At 44.2% G+C, this 15,279-nt stretch overlaps 1 protein-coding gene across 1 annotated transcript in view; it reads left to right on the top strand.

Moving 5' to 3' along the window:
- The window catches only part of SMAD9 (SMAD family member 9), a 66,310-nt gene that overhangs the window by 40,936 nt on the left and 10,095 nt on the right, over positions 1 to 15,279 (top strand). The window contains exons 3-4 of the mRNA XM_019971390.2: positions 6,039 to 6,296; positions 9,907 to 10,128. Of these exons, the coding sequence (XP_019826949.2) occupies positions 6,039 to 6,296; positions 9,907 to 10,128 (480 nt within the window). The remainder of the gene's footprint in view (positions 1 to 6,038; positions 6,297 to 9,906; positions 10,129 to 15,279) is intronic.

Consider the following 15,279-nt stretch of genomic DNA (forward strand, 5'->3'; position numbering starts at 1 on the left):
ACCTCTTTGCTTTCTTCTCTTTCTTGCTTCTCTCTGGGCTTTCTTCATCTACTTTAAAAACATGTCATTAAGGAGTTTATGACAGAAACGACTTCTTTTTTGTTTCTAAGTTTGAGTTATAGTAAGCATTCAGAATATATCCCATGAAAAATGTTCATCAGGAAATCATTTTTCTCTTCCTCAGTAATGTAGTTATTAGATGTGTTTGTAAGATGTATCAGGCATTCCTTTTGAACACTCGAAACCCTGATTTTAGAGGATTATTTGATGTTTTCATTTTTCATATTATGTGAGGTTCTTTCAGGAATAATAGAATGAATGTTTTTACATATGGCAGGTTTCATATCTTGGTATTTTAGGTTTGAGTTTCCAAGATGAAAGATGGCTAAATATGGTATTAATTTTAAGGTGATGTTTAAGCTGTCTTTTTTTATTCCTAACTTTGATTTTTTTAATAAAAAGACAAATTTTATATCTAGCTTTCTGTCCGGGCTTAAAGTCAATATTTGGAGAACAATGAAAGATGCTAATGTTCAGCAAGTGTGCTGGGTCCCTAATTACCATAAAACAACTGAAGTTTTGCCTTTGAAATCTCTCATCTTTTGACCACCCATGCTTGGAACCTTGAAGGCTGCATTCTAGATTTTTTTTTTCCTTCTCACAAACTATTAAAATAATCTATTTTAGTGCTTTTCAAACTATCTGCAGTGAAGCACCAGTTTTAAAAAAGCTTCCAATCCGTCAAATATCAATATTTTTACAATACAAATAAATTACTGGGCAGATGAAATTTTTAAAAGACTTAAAAATGAAAGCTTGATTTTAAAAAATACAACCTCAATTTTTTTCTTACTATTCATTTCAACAGATATAAAATTACTCTGTCAAGTGGCTATTAAGTTTCTAAACACAAACTTTCAGTTTGAATACTTGTATCTGGATGGACTGGCACCCAACAGCTGGTAAAGTCTCACCAGTCCTCAGACCTCACTTTGTGTGGCTTGTGTCTCGTAGAAGCCGTGCAAAAATGTTTTTGGGGCTCATAACAATTTTTCTTCATGCAGCCGGAAGTGATTTCAGTATAATTTCTCCTCTGTGTTAAATTCCTACACTTTATCAAAAGCACATGACTTCTGAAAAAGATACAAAAGCTTTTTTCAGCTTTGCTCTGCAGTCCCTTATAAGACAGTTAACTCCTTCCGTGATCTGCCCCCAGGTCATGCTTAGATGGTGTGGTATTTAAAAGGTAGCATTGTGTTGAGGGGCTTCCCAGGTGGTTCAGTGGTAAAGAATCCACCTGCTAGTGGAGGAGATGCCAGAGACTCAGGTTCGATCCCTGGGTTGAGAAGATCCTCTGGAGGAGGAAATGGTGACCCATTCCAGCATTCTCACCTGGGACATCCCATGGACAGAGGAGCCTGGCAGGCTACAGTCCATGGAGTCACAAAGAATCAGATGCGACTGAGCACATGTTGAGACCAATGTCTGTAAGCTCACTAGGTCTTATTTGCAAGCAGCAGTTGTCACACAGAAATAGAACTGAGTGATTAAGAATAGCTATTGCTCTAGATTAAATATCTGTGTCCCCCCAAATTCATATATTGAGAACCTCATGCCCAAGGATGATATCATATTAAGAGGCAGTGCCTTTAGATGGCTAGATCATGAAGCCAGACCCCCATGAGTGGGATTAGTGTCCTTATAAACGGGTCCCCAGAGAGAACCCTTGTCCCTTCCTGTATGAGGACACAGAGAGAAGGCAGCCTACAGCCCTTCTGTAGAGGCTCTGCCCAGAACCTGACCAGGCTGCACCCCCTTCTTGGACTGTCCAGCCTCTGGGACTGTGAGAAAGAAATTTCTGTTGTATATAAGCTTCCCAGTCTATGGTCTAGATGTTCTAGTAGTCCACAGGGGCTAAGACAGCTGTGCTTTGAGTGAAAGTATTTACAAATATGATCAGTGCAATCCTAAGGTTAACGGATCTTGTCAGGCTGAATTACAACTCTGATGATACTATCAGCTTTCCTTACAAATCTCCACTGCCTTTAGTTTTACTCAGATGATAGAAATACATTATCAAGATGTTTATCTCAATAAAGACAAATTCATCTTCTCTTTTGGTGCATCAGATCTGCAGGCCATGGAGGAATGAAGGTCTCTGCTTTCAGATATGAGGAATTCTGTTTATCAATGTTAAGGATACCCTGTAGGTATATTAGAACTGAAGTCACAGAGAGTATTCAAATTCTTCATCCAAAAAAGAAAAGTGAGTGTTTATTTGATCATTGTTAACACTGTGCTCAAGAAGCATCATTGAAAAATAAGCCCTATGTCATTTAGTGTGTCAGCCCCTCACTTTCAGAGTATTCATGAGGCAAGACATCTTTTTATTCCTCTATATTCATCTCACACGCTAGTAAAGTAATGCTCAAAATTCTCCAAGCCAGGCTCACCAGTATGTGAACTGTGAACTTCCTGATGTTCAAGCTGGTTTTAGAAAAGGCAGAGGAACCAGAGATCAAATTGCCAACATCCACTGGATCATAGAAAAAGCAAGAGAGTTCCAGAAAAATATCTATTTCTGCTTTATTGACTATGCCAAAGCCTTTGACTGTGTGGATCACAATAAACTGTGGAAAATTCTGCAAGAGATGGGAATACCAGACCACCTGATCTGCCTCTTGAGAAACCTGTATGCAGGTCAGGAAGCAACAGTTAGAACTGGACATGGAACAACAGACTGGTTCCAAAGAGGAAAAGGAGTACGTCAAGGCTGTATATTGTCACCCTGTTTATTTAACTTATATGCAGAGTACATCATGAGAAACGCTGGACTGGAAGAAACACAAACTGGAATCAAGATTGCCAGGAGAAATATCAGTAACCTCAGATATGCAGATGACACCACCCTTATGGCAGAAAGTGAAGAGGAACTCAAAAGCCTCTTGATGAAACTGAAAGAGGAGAGTGAAAAAGTTGGCTTAAAGCTCAACATTCAGAAAACGAAGATAATTGCATCCGTCCCATCACTTCATGGGAAATAGATGGGGAAACAGTGGAAACAGTGTCAGATTTTATTTTTCTGGGCTCCAAAATCACTGCAGATGGTGACTGCAGCCATGAAATTAAAAGACGCTTACTCCTTGGAAGGAAGATTATGACCAACCTAGATAGCATATTCAAAAGCAGAGACATTACTTTGCCAACAAAGGTCTGTCTAGTCAAGGCTATGGTTTTTCCTGTGGTCATGTATGGATGTGGGAGTTGGACTGTGAAGAAGGCTGAGCACCGAAGAATTGATGCTTTTGAACTGTGGTGTTGGAGAAGACTCTTGAGAGTCCCTTGGACTGCAAGGAGATCCAACCAGTCCATTCTGAAGGAGATCAGCCCTGGGATTTCTTTGGAAGGAATGATGCTAAAGCTGAAACTCCAGTACTTTGGCCACCTCATGTGAAGAGTTGACTCATTGGAAAATACTCTGATGCTGGGAGGGATTGGGGGCAGGAGGAGAAGGGGACGACAGAGGATGAGATGGCTGGATGGCATCACTGACTGGATGGACGTGAGTCTGAGTGAACTCCGGGAGTTGGTGATGGACAGGGAGGCCTGGCGTGCTGCGATTCATGGGGTTGCAAAGAGTCGGACACGACTGAGCGACTGATCTGATCTGATATTCATGGAATAAGTAAAAGGAGATTGAATGGCTTATCGTCTGTGTCATTTTTGCGTCATGATATTGAGGATTGTTCTATAATCTCATAAGGCAATATATGCAAATACTGGCTTTTAAAGGAGGAAGAAATCACTGTTTCCCTGCCACCCTCATTTGTGGTGGTTTAGCTTTAAACTGTTCATCTGCCTCTTGGAGTTTATATTCTATCTGTACAACTGAAAATTATTGCTTGTTAAGAAGAGATATTTTGCATGGTGGCTCAGAGGTTAAAGCATCTGCCTCCAATGCAGGAGACCCAGGTTTGATCCCTGGGTCAGGAAGATCCCCTGGAGAAGGAAATGGCAACCCACTCCAGTATTCTTGCCTGGACAGTCCCATGGATGGAGAAGCCTGGTGGGCTACAGTCCACAGGGCCGCAAAGAGTTGGACACGACTGAACGACTTCACTTTCAAGAAGAGATAAATGTATGATAGTGGGTAAATGGTGAAATTTGTGATGGATATGATTATTACCATACTGTTCTTATTGTCTGTTTACTCCAAAATATTTACTTTTTATGAGAGTTTTTATAGATACTTGCATGTGATGGAAATCCATAGAGTGATTTGAAACAAGTGCTACCTCAGCTATCTCCAGGAACAATTTCTTTTAATCATTCTTGCTTGGTTCTTCTGCTAGCTCTCTCCATTATTACTAAAAAAATAGATAATTCTAAATAATATGCTTATACATCTATTTCCAAATTTATCACTTTTAGCTAATTTCATTGACTCTAACATAAAAGGTGAAGATTTAGTTAATTTATATCACCTTTATAGTTTCTTCCTTTTCTCAATCTATATTTTGGTTTATATTATATTATTATTTAAGTTAATATAACATTGTTGTTTTTTGCTATTGTATATTTCCAGTGTGGGATTTGGGGGTTCAAATTATTTCCCTTTAGAAGATTATTAGTCCATTGCCTTTTAAAAAATTACTTATTTTATGTTTTAGTTGAACCAGATCTTCATTGCAGTGCAAGGCTTCTTATTGCAGAGGCTTCTCTTGTTGCAGAGCATGGGTTCTAGAGCTGGGGCTTCAGGAGCCTTGGCACATGGTCTTAGTTGTTCACATCATGTGGGATCTAGTTGCTGGCTCAAGGATCGAACCCATGTCCCCTGCATCGGCAGGCAGATTGTTAACCACTGGACCGGCAGAGAAATCCAGTCTGCTGTCCAGCATTGATGACGGGATGTCATAAATCAGTTTCTCATGTCCTTGTGGTGACTTTGAGGTGATCCTCTGGGAGCTTTTCAGTTTGTCCTTAGATGTTTGAAATTCAAGATGGTATGACTATGATGGATCTTTTTTTCACTCATTGGGCTGTATCCTCTGTGGCTGTTTTCAATCTGATGACATAGATCCTTCTTCAGGCTCTGAGACATTTTCCCCTGTTGTTTCTTTGATCACTTCCTCTGTCTGTTTCCCCTGCTTCTCCTTCTGCAACTTAGGTTGGTCCCAGCTCACCCCTCAACAACACTCCATGGAATAACTTCTTTCTGCCAAGCCTGGGGACACTTCAGAAGCTAGTGGGCACTAGGGATGTCTGGACAATGCTTGCCTTTGAGAATTGCATCTGTCCTTGTTTTTGTGTTGAGTCAGGAGCAAAAACACTCATGTTCTTTTTAAAGTAGGGAACCCAGAGGGAAACTTACTAAAATGAACAGGTAAGTTCTTATTACTGCTTCATCTTCTACTTCTTCACTTTTATTATTATTCACTGTTTATCTTTTACTTTATAATTTTTAGTTACCTTTAAATCTTTCTGGTAAAGACAAGTAGAATATTTTTACTTAACCAGCACCACGGAGCCTAAAAAATTTAGGCTAGTCATCTAAATAATTCAACACAGTTCCTGAGATATTAATATCTGAATAAAAATATCCAGGGCATGACTTGGGTTTCATCATGAGCAATAGAAACGGATTTTGATTAAAAGAAAGAAAGAAAGAAAAAACACTTTAATGGCAGAATCAGAGGAAGAGGTGAACGATTAGATCCCCACAAGGTCAGGTAACAGGGCTGGCAGCTCTAGTCATTTCTGCTGTGGGAATGAATAGGCAGTTCTTAGACTACTGACATCAGGAGGATTCTCCTCTAAACTTTTCCTAAATTGGCTGCGAGGAGTGAAACCATTGCTTTAGCTTGATTGCCAAGCTCCCTTTTGGAGAAGAGATGGGACCATCTTGGACAGTGCTAGGAGGAGCACACAGAATGATGAACAGGTTGTGGCCCGAGTGGACAGACAGCAGCAGCCCGCGTCCACTCTGTATTTGGGGGCGCCGAGCGGAGGATCTAACGCGTGGGTTCTTCCTCCCCCAGTGCTGCCGCCCGTGCTGGTACCCCGACACAGCGAGTACAACCCGCAGCTCAGCCTCCTGGCCAAGTTCCGCAGCGCGTCCCTGCACAGCGAGCCTCTCATGCCGCACAACGCCACCTACCCCGACTCCTTCCAGCAGCCTCCGTGCCCCACCTTCCCGCCGTCGCCCGGGGCCCCGTTCCCGCCGTCCCCGTGCACGGCCGGCTACCCCCACTCCCCGGGCAGCCCCTCCGAGCCGGAGAGCCCCTTCCAGCACTCAGGTCAGTGCCGGCCGCGGTCTCCTGGGATGCGATCCAACGCGGTTGTGTGGGCGGGGCCATCGTGAGCATCATTTGTCACTTGCAGTTCAAACCACAGGCTCTAGGGGGCCCTTGGACCCTGCCCACCCTCTTGATCAGGACTCAATCCATTTTGGAGCAGTTATGTTTTTTTTCTTTTTAAAAAAATTTTATTGGGGTGTAGTTGATTTACAGTGTTGGTTAATTTCAAGTGTATTGCAAAGTGAATCCCTTACACATATACATATTCCACTCTTTTTTAGATTCTTTCCCCATATAGGTCATTATAGTGTATTGAGTAGAGTTCCTTGTGCTATACAGTAGGTCCTTATTAATTAGCTATTTTATATATAGTCAGTCAGTCAGTTCAGTCGCTCAGTCATGTCCGACTCTTTGCGACCCCATGAATTGCAGCACGCCAGGCCTCCCTGTCCATCACCAACTCCCAGAGTTCACTCAGACTCACGTCCATCCAGTCAGTGATGCCATCCAGCCATCTCATCCTCTGTCGTCCCCTTCTCCTCCTGCCCCCAATCCCTCCCAGCATCAGAGTCTTTTCCAATGAGTCAACTCTTCGCATGAGGTGGCCAAAGTACTGGAGTTTCAGCTTTAGCATCATTCCTTCCAAAGAAATCCCAGGGCTGATCTCCTTCAGAATGGACTGGTTGGATCTCCTTGCAGTCCAAGGGACTCTCAAGAGTCTTCTCCAACACCACAGTTCAAAAGCATCAATTCTTCAGCACTCAGCCTCCTTCACAGTCCAACTCTCACATCCATACATGACCACAGGAAAAACCATAGCCTTGACTAGACGGACCTTTGTTGGCAAAGTAATGTCTCTGCTTTTCAATATGCTATCTAGTAGTGTGTATGTATGTATGTATCAATCCCAATCTTCCCATTAATCCCTCCCCTCTCTGCCCCCAATAACCATAAGTTTTTTTCCATAGGTTTATTTTTTACATATGTGACTCTATTTCTGTTCTATAGATGAGTTCCTTTGGAGCCTTTTTTTAGATGCCACATATAAGCAATATCATATGATATTTGTCTTTCTCTGACTTGCTTCACTTGGTATGAGTTATCAGTTTCTTCTAGTAAAATAAGGAATATCAGGAGCTGACAAGTTCCTGCAGACATGCATGAATGCATTTGGTGCTGGCTGCTGTCATCCACCTCATTCAGGTCTTCCTATGCTCATTTATTTAACAGATATTTTGAGCTCTTTTTATCTGCAAGCCTTGCCTGGGGTGCAGGAGCTCTGAGAAACTAGATGGATTTGAACATCATCCTTTGGAATTTCCAGGGATTTTTCTTTTTTAATTTAAGGAATTAGAAGTAAGATTATAAAATACTTAACCAGGAAGACGTGGCCTGAGGGCAGGCATTGTAGTGGAATCAGTGGTAGGTCTCTTCTCTGACGGCCTTTCTCAGCAATCCAAGGGAGTCCTTTCCTTCGAAAGGTGGATCTAAGTCAGGTAATGAAGGAGAGATTTACATACCTTGTGAGAGTGAGATAAAGAATACCCCCAGCTCACAAGTTCCTAAGGGTGTTGTTATTTGGTTGCTCAGCTGCGTCCGACTCTTTGTGACCCTGTGGACTGTAGCCCACCAGGCTCCTCTGCCCATGGGATTTCCCAGGCAAGAATCCTGGAGTGGGTTGCCATTTCCTTCTTCAAGGGACCTTCTCGACACGGGGATTGAACCCATGTCTCTTGCACTGTCAGGCGGATTCTTCACCACTGCGCCACCTGAGAAGCCCTTTTAAGGGTGTGCACAAATGCATTTGGTGCCAGATGCTGCAACCTGCCTCTCATGTCTTCCCATAGTCATTGGGTTGGCCAAAAAGTTAGTTCAGGTTTTTCCTTAAGATGTTACAGAAAAACCCCAACAAACTTTTTGGCCAACCCACTATTTGACAGTTATTTGTCAAGCTCTTATTGTGTGCAAGCATTGCCTTAGGGTTCAGAAAGGAGAATTAAAATGTTAATTGAAATTATTCCCGTCCTCAGAAAACTTATAAAACGTGGGAAGATAAGGGCTTTGTCCCTCCTCTTCCCTTCTGACTCACACCATCAGTCTTTCCTTTTGCCCTTCAGCAGCACAGCTGCTATTTTCCATGTGTATCTACTGTCATATCTATCACACTGAGTTACACCGTCAGTCACTCCTTTTGCCCTTCAATAGCACAGCTGCTATTTTCCATGTGTATCTACTGTCACATCTGGCACACTGTGTCTTGTCAACCACTCTGAGATCAGTCGCCTTCTCTTTTGTGCGTCCAGCACAAAGAATCTACCTGTGATGCAGGAGACCCCAGTTTGATTCCTGGGTCGGGAAGATCCCCTAGAGAAGGGGTAGGCTACCCACTCCAGGATTCATGGGCTTCCCTGGTGGCTCAGACAGTAAAGAATCCACCTACACAACTGAGCGACTGAACAACAACAACAACAAAGGTTTGTGGTGGATTTCCTTCCAGTTTGTGTCCTTGTAATAAGCTAGGTAAATGTTGCTCAGCTTTAAGGTTCACACAGACCGTGTGGCGATCTTTTATAAATGCAAATTTTGATTCCCTGCATCTGGAGTGGCTTCTAAGAATCTGCATTCCTAAGAAGTTCCTAGGTTGCTGCAGGGGCTGTGGTCCCAGGAACCACACCAAGAAGGGAGGGTCTAAAGGACTTTACTATTCAACATATCTCAGGGGGAATTCTTTCATAAGTGAAGGTCCATTTGGAAACCAAATAACAACCCCCTAATTTATCTGTTTTGTAAGTTTATATTTTAGTGCTTATAAGAACACACTCTAGATACAAGAATTACTAGGATACCAAAGAAAAGAAAGATACTATAATCAATAGAAAGGCAGAAAAAGAACGTGAGTGGCAAAGAAAGAAAGAACTCTGAAATTGGGTTTCTGAATTTACTGGCAACTTACTTTGAAAAATTTGGGGTGGAAACATAACATTCATCAATTTCCTAATGAATTAGATCTCTCCCTTTAAAGTATATTTATGGCATGAAATAATAATCCCATATATACACAAAGAAGAATGTGAGTCTATATGGAATTTTTTTTCTTTCTTAACAATTTTAAATCATATGCAGTATTTTTGCTTTGATTTTTTTATCATATCTGAACAATTATTTTTCATCTTTAGTTCTTTAGAAAAGGATACTCTTTGCTATAGGAATTCAGTTTGGCAGTAAAATGCTGTCTCTCAGCTGTAAAGGTGACATGACCTTCTAACTTCCTTTTAGCCGTGTTTCCTTTGGGTAGGGGGATGAAGTTTACACAGATCCAATCATACCAACGTCGCCTGGCCCCTCAAAAATAATAAACTTATTTACAAAGATTCCAGCCTTGGGAGAGTCATCAGGACATTGGCCCCTGTTCCCAGGTACGTGGACCAGGTGAGCAGCCTGCAGGCAGCTTCCGTGAAAGGCAAGTTTGAAAACAACGCACAGCAGTCCAGTGGCTCTCACAGCCAGCCTTTGGGGGACAGCGGTCACCTCGGTTTCCTGGTGGAGCCGTGGGCTGGGAGGCCCTGGGCACGGTGGTGGTGATGTCCTGTCTGATTCACTTCTGTTTCAGAGTTTCGGCCCGTTTGCTACGAGGAGCCGCAGCACTGGTGCTCTGTCGCCTACTACGAACTGAACAACCGCGTCGGGGAGACATTCCAGGCTTCCTCCCGAAGCGTGCTGATCGATGGATTCACAGATCCTTCAAATAACAGGAACAGATTCTGTCTCGGACTTCTTTCTAATGTAAACAGAAACTCAACGATAGAAAATACCAGAAGACACATAGGAAAGGGTAAAGGCAAATGTGTAATCCACTGCATATGTTCTTCTGAGCTAACAAACACGGCAACAGAAACGAGCCACGGATTGGCTGCGTGGCCCAGTGGGATGTTCCCAGGGCTGGGAGCTGGGAGACTGCTGGGGATTCTGTTGGGGAGAGCGTGAGAGCTTTTGGGGTCTTTTAGTGTCTCCACCTCTGAGGTAGACACAGCATCTTCTGGGGGATGGCGTAGGGTGGGTGTTAGGAAGATGAACAAGACGAGAAATACAAAGACAGGATGAACTGATTGAAGAGATGTAGCAAGAATTATTTTTGAGTTGCCTCAAATGCTAAATAGGATGACTTCTGAAGAGGAGGAATCTGTATCAGGTAAAGTTACTTTTAGAGACTGAAAAGGGAGCTCATTAAAAATTCGATGACTTGTTTGTTTGGAAGCCTTTGGTAGGGGATTGGGGTTTTCTTGTGTCCAGGCACTTTTACAACAGCTGAACCAGCACAGGCCTCACTCGGGTCTGGAAATGACACCTTTGGAACCCACCTCATCGGTGTGATTGTCTCAGCCTAGCCTGAGGCCTGGTTGAGGATCTTTAGTTATTTCTGTTTAGTTTTGACTGTGCTGAGTCTCCTTTGCTGCACGCGCTTTTCTCTAGCTGTGGCGAACAGGGGCTGCTCGCTAGTTTCGGTCCACAGGTCTCTGGTTATGGAGCACGGGCTCTAGGTTGCGAGGGCTTCAGTAGTTGTGGCTCCCAGGCTCTAGAGCACAGGCTGAGTAGTTGTGGAGCACAGGCTTAGTTGCTCCTTGGCGTGTGGAATCTTCCCAGACTAAGGATGGAACCTGTGCCTCCTGCATTGTCAGGAAGGAAGCCACCAGGGAAGCCCTCATATTTTCTTTCCTATCCGAAGAGTTGGCAATCTGAATGATGCCTGGTTGTCCACTGAAATCACAGGTGTAAAGAGGCTTCAGGGCCATTTGATCTTTTCTCTCCCCGTCCAGCACTTACCACCTTGGGAAGTAGCCACAAGACTTTTCTTTCAAGTTTCCAGGGAAGACCATTATTTCATGTGTGATGCAATCTGTGTTTTTCCTAACTATCTCCCAAACGTCTCCTGTTGTCAACCTACAGACCGTCGATTAGAGGCAGGCCGAATTTGTTCACTGATGTTAACCCTTAATGGTGACAGTTACTTTATTTTATCCTGTATCTTCCCATAGTGGCTCTGTGGTGGCTTACGAGAAGCCTTTATAGAGAAATGATAAATCAAAAAGAGAAAGTCAGAAGCTGAGAGTGGGTCGAGGAGATGAGTACAAGTATGTCATCCCTCAGAATTAGCACTGTGATTATGACTGTGGTTAAAATTTTCCCCTAGGCTCCCAGAGAGTTCAGAAAACGGAAACTTAATCTGTAACTTCTATCCCAAGGGGAAAACATAGTCAGTCCTCACAGGAAGTGATACTTTTGACTTCTTAAATTTCTCAGGATGGTTTTACTTTGGAATGATTTTTATAAGAATCGTCAGGTGATCTAAAGATAGAATGTTAAAATGTGCTGCTGTAGAGCCATTTGCTGCAGGGCTTTGCAGATTGGTCCGCAAGAGAGACTTCTACTTAAGCCACTTGATCTAAAAATAGAATTAAAATATGCAGAGAGTGTTGAATACCTTCTGGGAAGCTTTCTGAAAGCAGTTTGTTCAAGGTGCTGCTGATGTGGATGGATAGACGTGGAGGGCTGGTGTCATGTTACTAACTGAGAGATAATCTACAGGGTTAAAAAAACATCAGAGCAAGATCCAGAGAGCCTAGGAAGCACTCACCTGGATGGAGGGACACCCCAGCCTCAACAGGGTACCCAAGGCAAAGGCACAGTTTTCTCAGAAAGCTGCTTTGGAATTGCCTTGATGTGTGGGGTTTGGGGGGCATCATCGACTCGATGGACATGAGTTTGAGTGAACTCCGGGAGTTGATGATGGACAGGGAGGACTGGCGTGCCGTGGCAATTCATGGGGTCGCAAAGAGTCGGACACGATGGAGCAACTGAACTGAACTGGGGGAAAAAAAGGCGGGGTGGAGGGTGGCTACAAGACATGCCATAAAGCATGGCATGGAATATTTCCAAAGCAAGAGTGATTGGTCTTATGTGAGGTCAGGGGGACCTCTCTCAGGGGCTCCTGTGGCTTCCCTGGTTCTTAGCTGCATGGCTTTCTGGAGCACCAGCCTGAGTAAGTTTGCAGCCAAACGCATCCCAAGGTTAGGGAGCAAGTTAGCTTGTTAGTTAACTAACTAATTCCGTTAACTGCGGAGTTAGTTACGGGAGATGCTCAAACTTCAGAGATACACATTCATCTCACAAATATTTATTGAGCATCCACTCTGGGCCAAGCAATTCTGCCACTTGGGATATAGCAATGGGAAACAAGCAAAACAAAACAAAAAACTCCTGGCTTTGTGGATTATCTACTACTAAAGAAAGACAAACAAGAAATTATACACACACACACACACACACATACATGGGGGCTTCCCAGGAGGCACTAGTGGTAAAGAGCTTGCCACCCAATGCTGGAGATGTAAGAAACATGCATTTGATCCGTGGGTCAGGAAGATCCCCTGGAGGAGGGCGTGGCAACCCACTCCAGTATTCTCGCCTGGAGAATCCCGTGGACAGAGGAGTCTGGCTGGTTATAGTCCACAGGGTCACAAACAGTCGGATATGACATGAAGTGACTTAGTACACACGCATGCATACACATACATACATCCACACACACACACACACACACACACACACACACAGTCAAATGGTAAGTATCTAGAGAAAAACAAAGGAGGGGAAGAGAATGGGGGAGGATGGGGGAGCTAGGCAGGCAGGCAGGCTTGCTAAGGAAGTGACATCTGAGTCGAGAGCTAAACAGGGATTCGGCAGTGTGGGTACCTTTCTGAGCAAAGGGAGCAGCATGTGCAAGGGCCCTGGAACCTGCCTGGCACAGTGTGAGGAACAGCAGCAATGCCAGGGCGAGTGGAACAGAGTGAGCAAGGGGGCTAGGAAGTCATAGAGGAGGAGGGGACAGGACCGGGTCACATGGCCTGGGAGCCATGCGGAGTGCTTTAGCTTTGTGTGTGTGATACAAGAAGGTGGAGTTAAGTTGGAGTTTATAGATCTGAGTTTTCACTGTAAAAGGATCCCCTGGCTATTATATCGCAATGAGCCTGTGCGTTGTGGGGGGTGAGACACCTATAAAGATTCTTTTGTTATAGTTAACAATGGGCCATTTCTCCCCTCAGTAGTTATCAGTGGCTTCGAGGTCACTTCTGGCGCGTGTTGCTTGCCACTTATGGAAGATGGCGATCCACTGAAGAGATCCGTGCTGCCGCCCTGTCAGCAGTGCGTGTACTTTGAGCTTTTGTCTGTGGTGGTGATGGTTCACGGGCTGACTCACCGTGCTCTTTCATCCTGTTCTCCATCTAATGCCATGCACCGTGAGGCAGAGGGGTTGGCACGAAGCCTTTCTCTGTAACCTTGCAACAGTTAACACATCTATTGCTTTGACCTCTCTGGCCAAGAGCTTTAAATAGCCATTAGCAAGTTAGCGCTAGAATCTCAGAGGCTGCAGCTTCAGTATCAGAGGCAGGACCTCAAAGAACCTGGAACACTGCCTTCTAACCTGAGGTCTGTCCATACTCCTCCTTAAAAACCAGGCAAACTGCCTGACCTCTCCTGAATGATTCAGCTACCCCCACAGATCCCAGATCCGAGAGGCACCCTGCAGGCACTTCCACATATTACTGCTCTGTAGTCACTCTACAAGTTAGGATTTCTTCGTCCCATTTTACAGGTGAGGCAGCAGAAGCTCAGAAGAGTTCAGTAGCTTACCCATGGTCCCACAAGGGATAGATTTTGCACCCATGGCTCTGTCTCTCAGGCCCAGTTGCTCCCTTCTGCTAGAGGGGAGTGACCCTCCTGGTTTTTCGTCTCAGCACCCCTCTTGGTTCAGTGCTTGAGGAATTGAATCTTTTGATATGGAATGAAAATGGTTGTCGTATGCCACAGCCACAATATGTCATAATCAACTCTGAGATGTGGAAATAAGGCCCTCGTAGTACTGCAGTGTTGAAATTGTACAACCATTTACTTTAAAAATGTAAACCAGAAGATATTTTGTGTTTTCCCCCCAAGAATACTCCAGAAAAGCAGTCCCACACTGAGTTACACTGAGCTCCATGGGAGGATTATTAGCATCATTATTGGGGAAAAAGATGAAGAACTGCTGACATGTCATACCTGTCTGTGATTGCCCAAAATAAAGGCAAGGTTATTTCCTGAGGTTTGGGGAATGATGGAATAGCCAGTTTGGGTCACTGGAGTATACAGCATGCCTGATTTTTTAGAGTGGCTTTTAAGATGGCCCTGATTTCCAAACACTGAGGAAAGCCGCAGTTTTGAAAGGACTGCGTGGGCATACGTGTGCTCTTAAGGTCATCGAGTTCGGGTTATATTTCTTAGACATGCACAACATAATATAATCCTAATCAATAGCAGTGTCCGTTCTGAGCACCTCTGGTTGCGCTGTCACTGCCCACAGCGCCACTGACCCACATGAGGAGCCTGCTCCCAGCTCTTGGTGTGAAAGAACACTTGGGCAGGACGGACATGTTTCTTCTTTGCAGCTGTAGACGAGCTGCGTGTGTCCTGGCTGCTGGCTGTTCTTCCTCCCATGGGAGAAGAGAGGGGTGACTGATAGTTCCTGAGGCATTAGCCCCACGTATTGAACTTTACCGGGGCTTCCCAGGTGGCACTAGTGGTCAACAACCCGCCTGCCAGTGCAGGAGACCTAAGAGACGTGGGTTTGATCCCTGGGTCAGGAAGATCCCCTGGAGAAGGAAATGGCAGCTCACTCCAGTGTTCTTGCCTGGAGAATCCCATGGACAGAGGAGCCTGGTGGGCTACAGTCCGTTGGATTGAAGAGAGTCAGACAAGGCTGAAATGACCTAGCACGCATACGCACGCACTGAATGAGGCAAACCTGGACCTTCCCAGACATAATATCATAGATTTCAAATCATGGAATTGCTTTGAGAAGCAGTTTTTCACTTTTTTATGAAACTTTATTTTCTTGTACATCTCAAGTTGTTCTGTGGAGATCTAGTAATGCTTCCCTTTTTCGTGT

This window comes from Bos indicus, chromosome 12 (genome assembly GCF_029378745.1).
Source record: "Bos indicus isolate NIAB-ARS_2022 breed Sahiwal x Tharparkar chromosome 12, NIAB-ARS_B.indTharparkar_mat_pri_1.0, whole genome shotgun sequence".
Lineage (NCBI taxonomy): Eukaryota > Metazoa > Chordata > Mammalia > Artiodactyla > Bovidae > Bos > Bos indicus.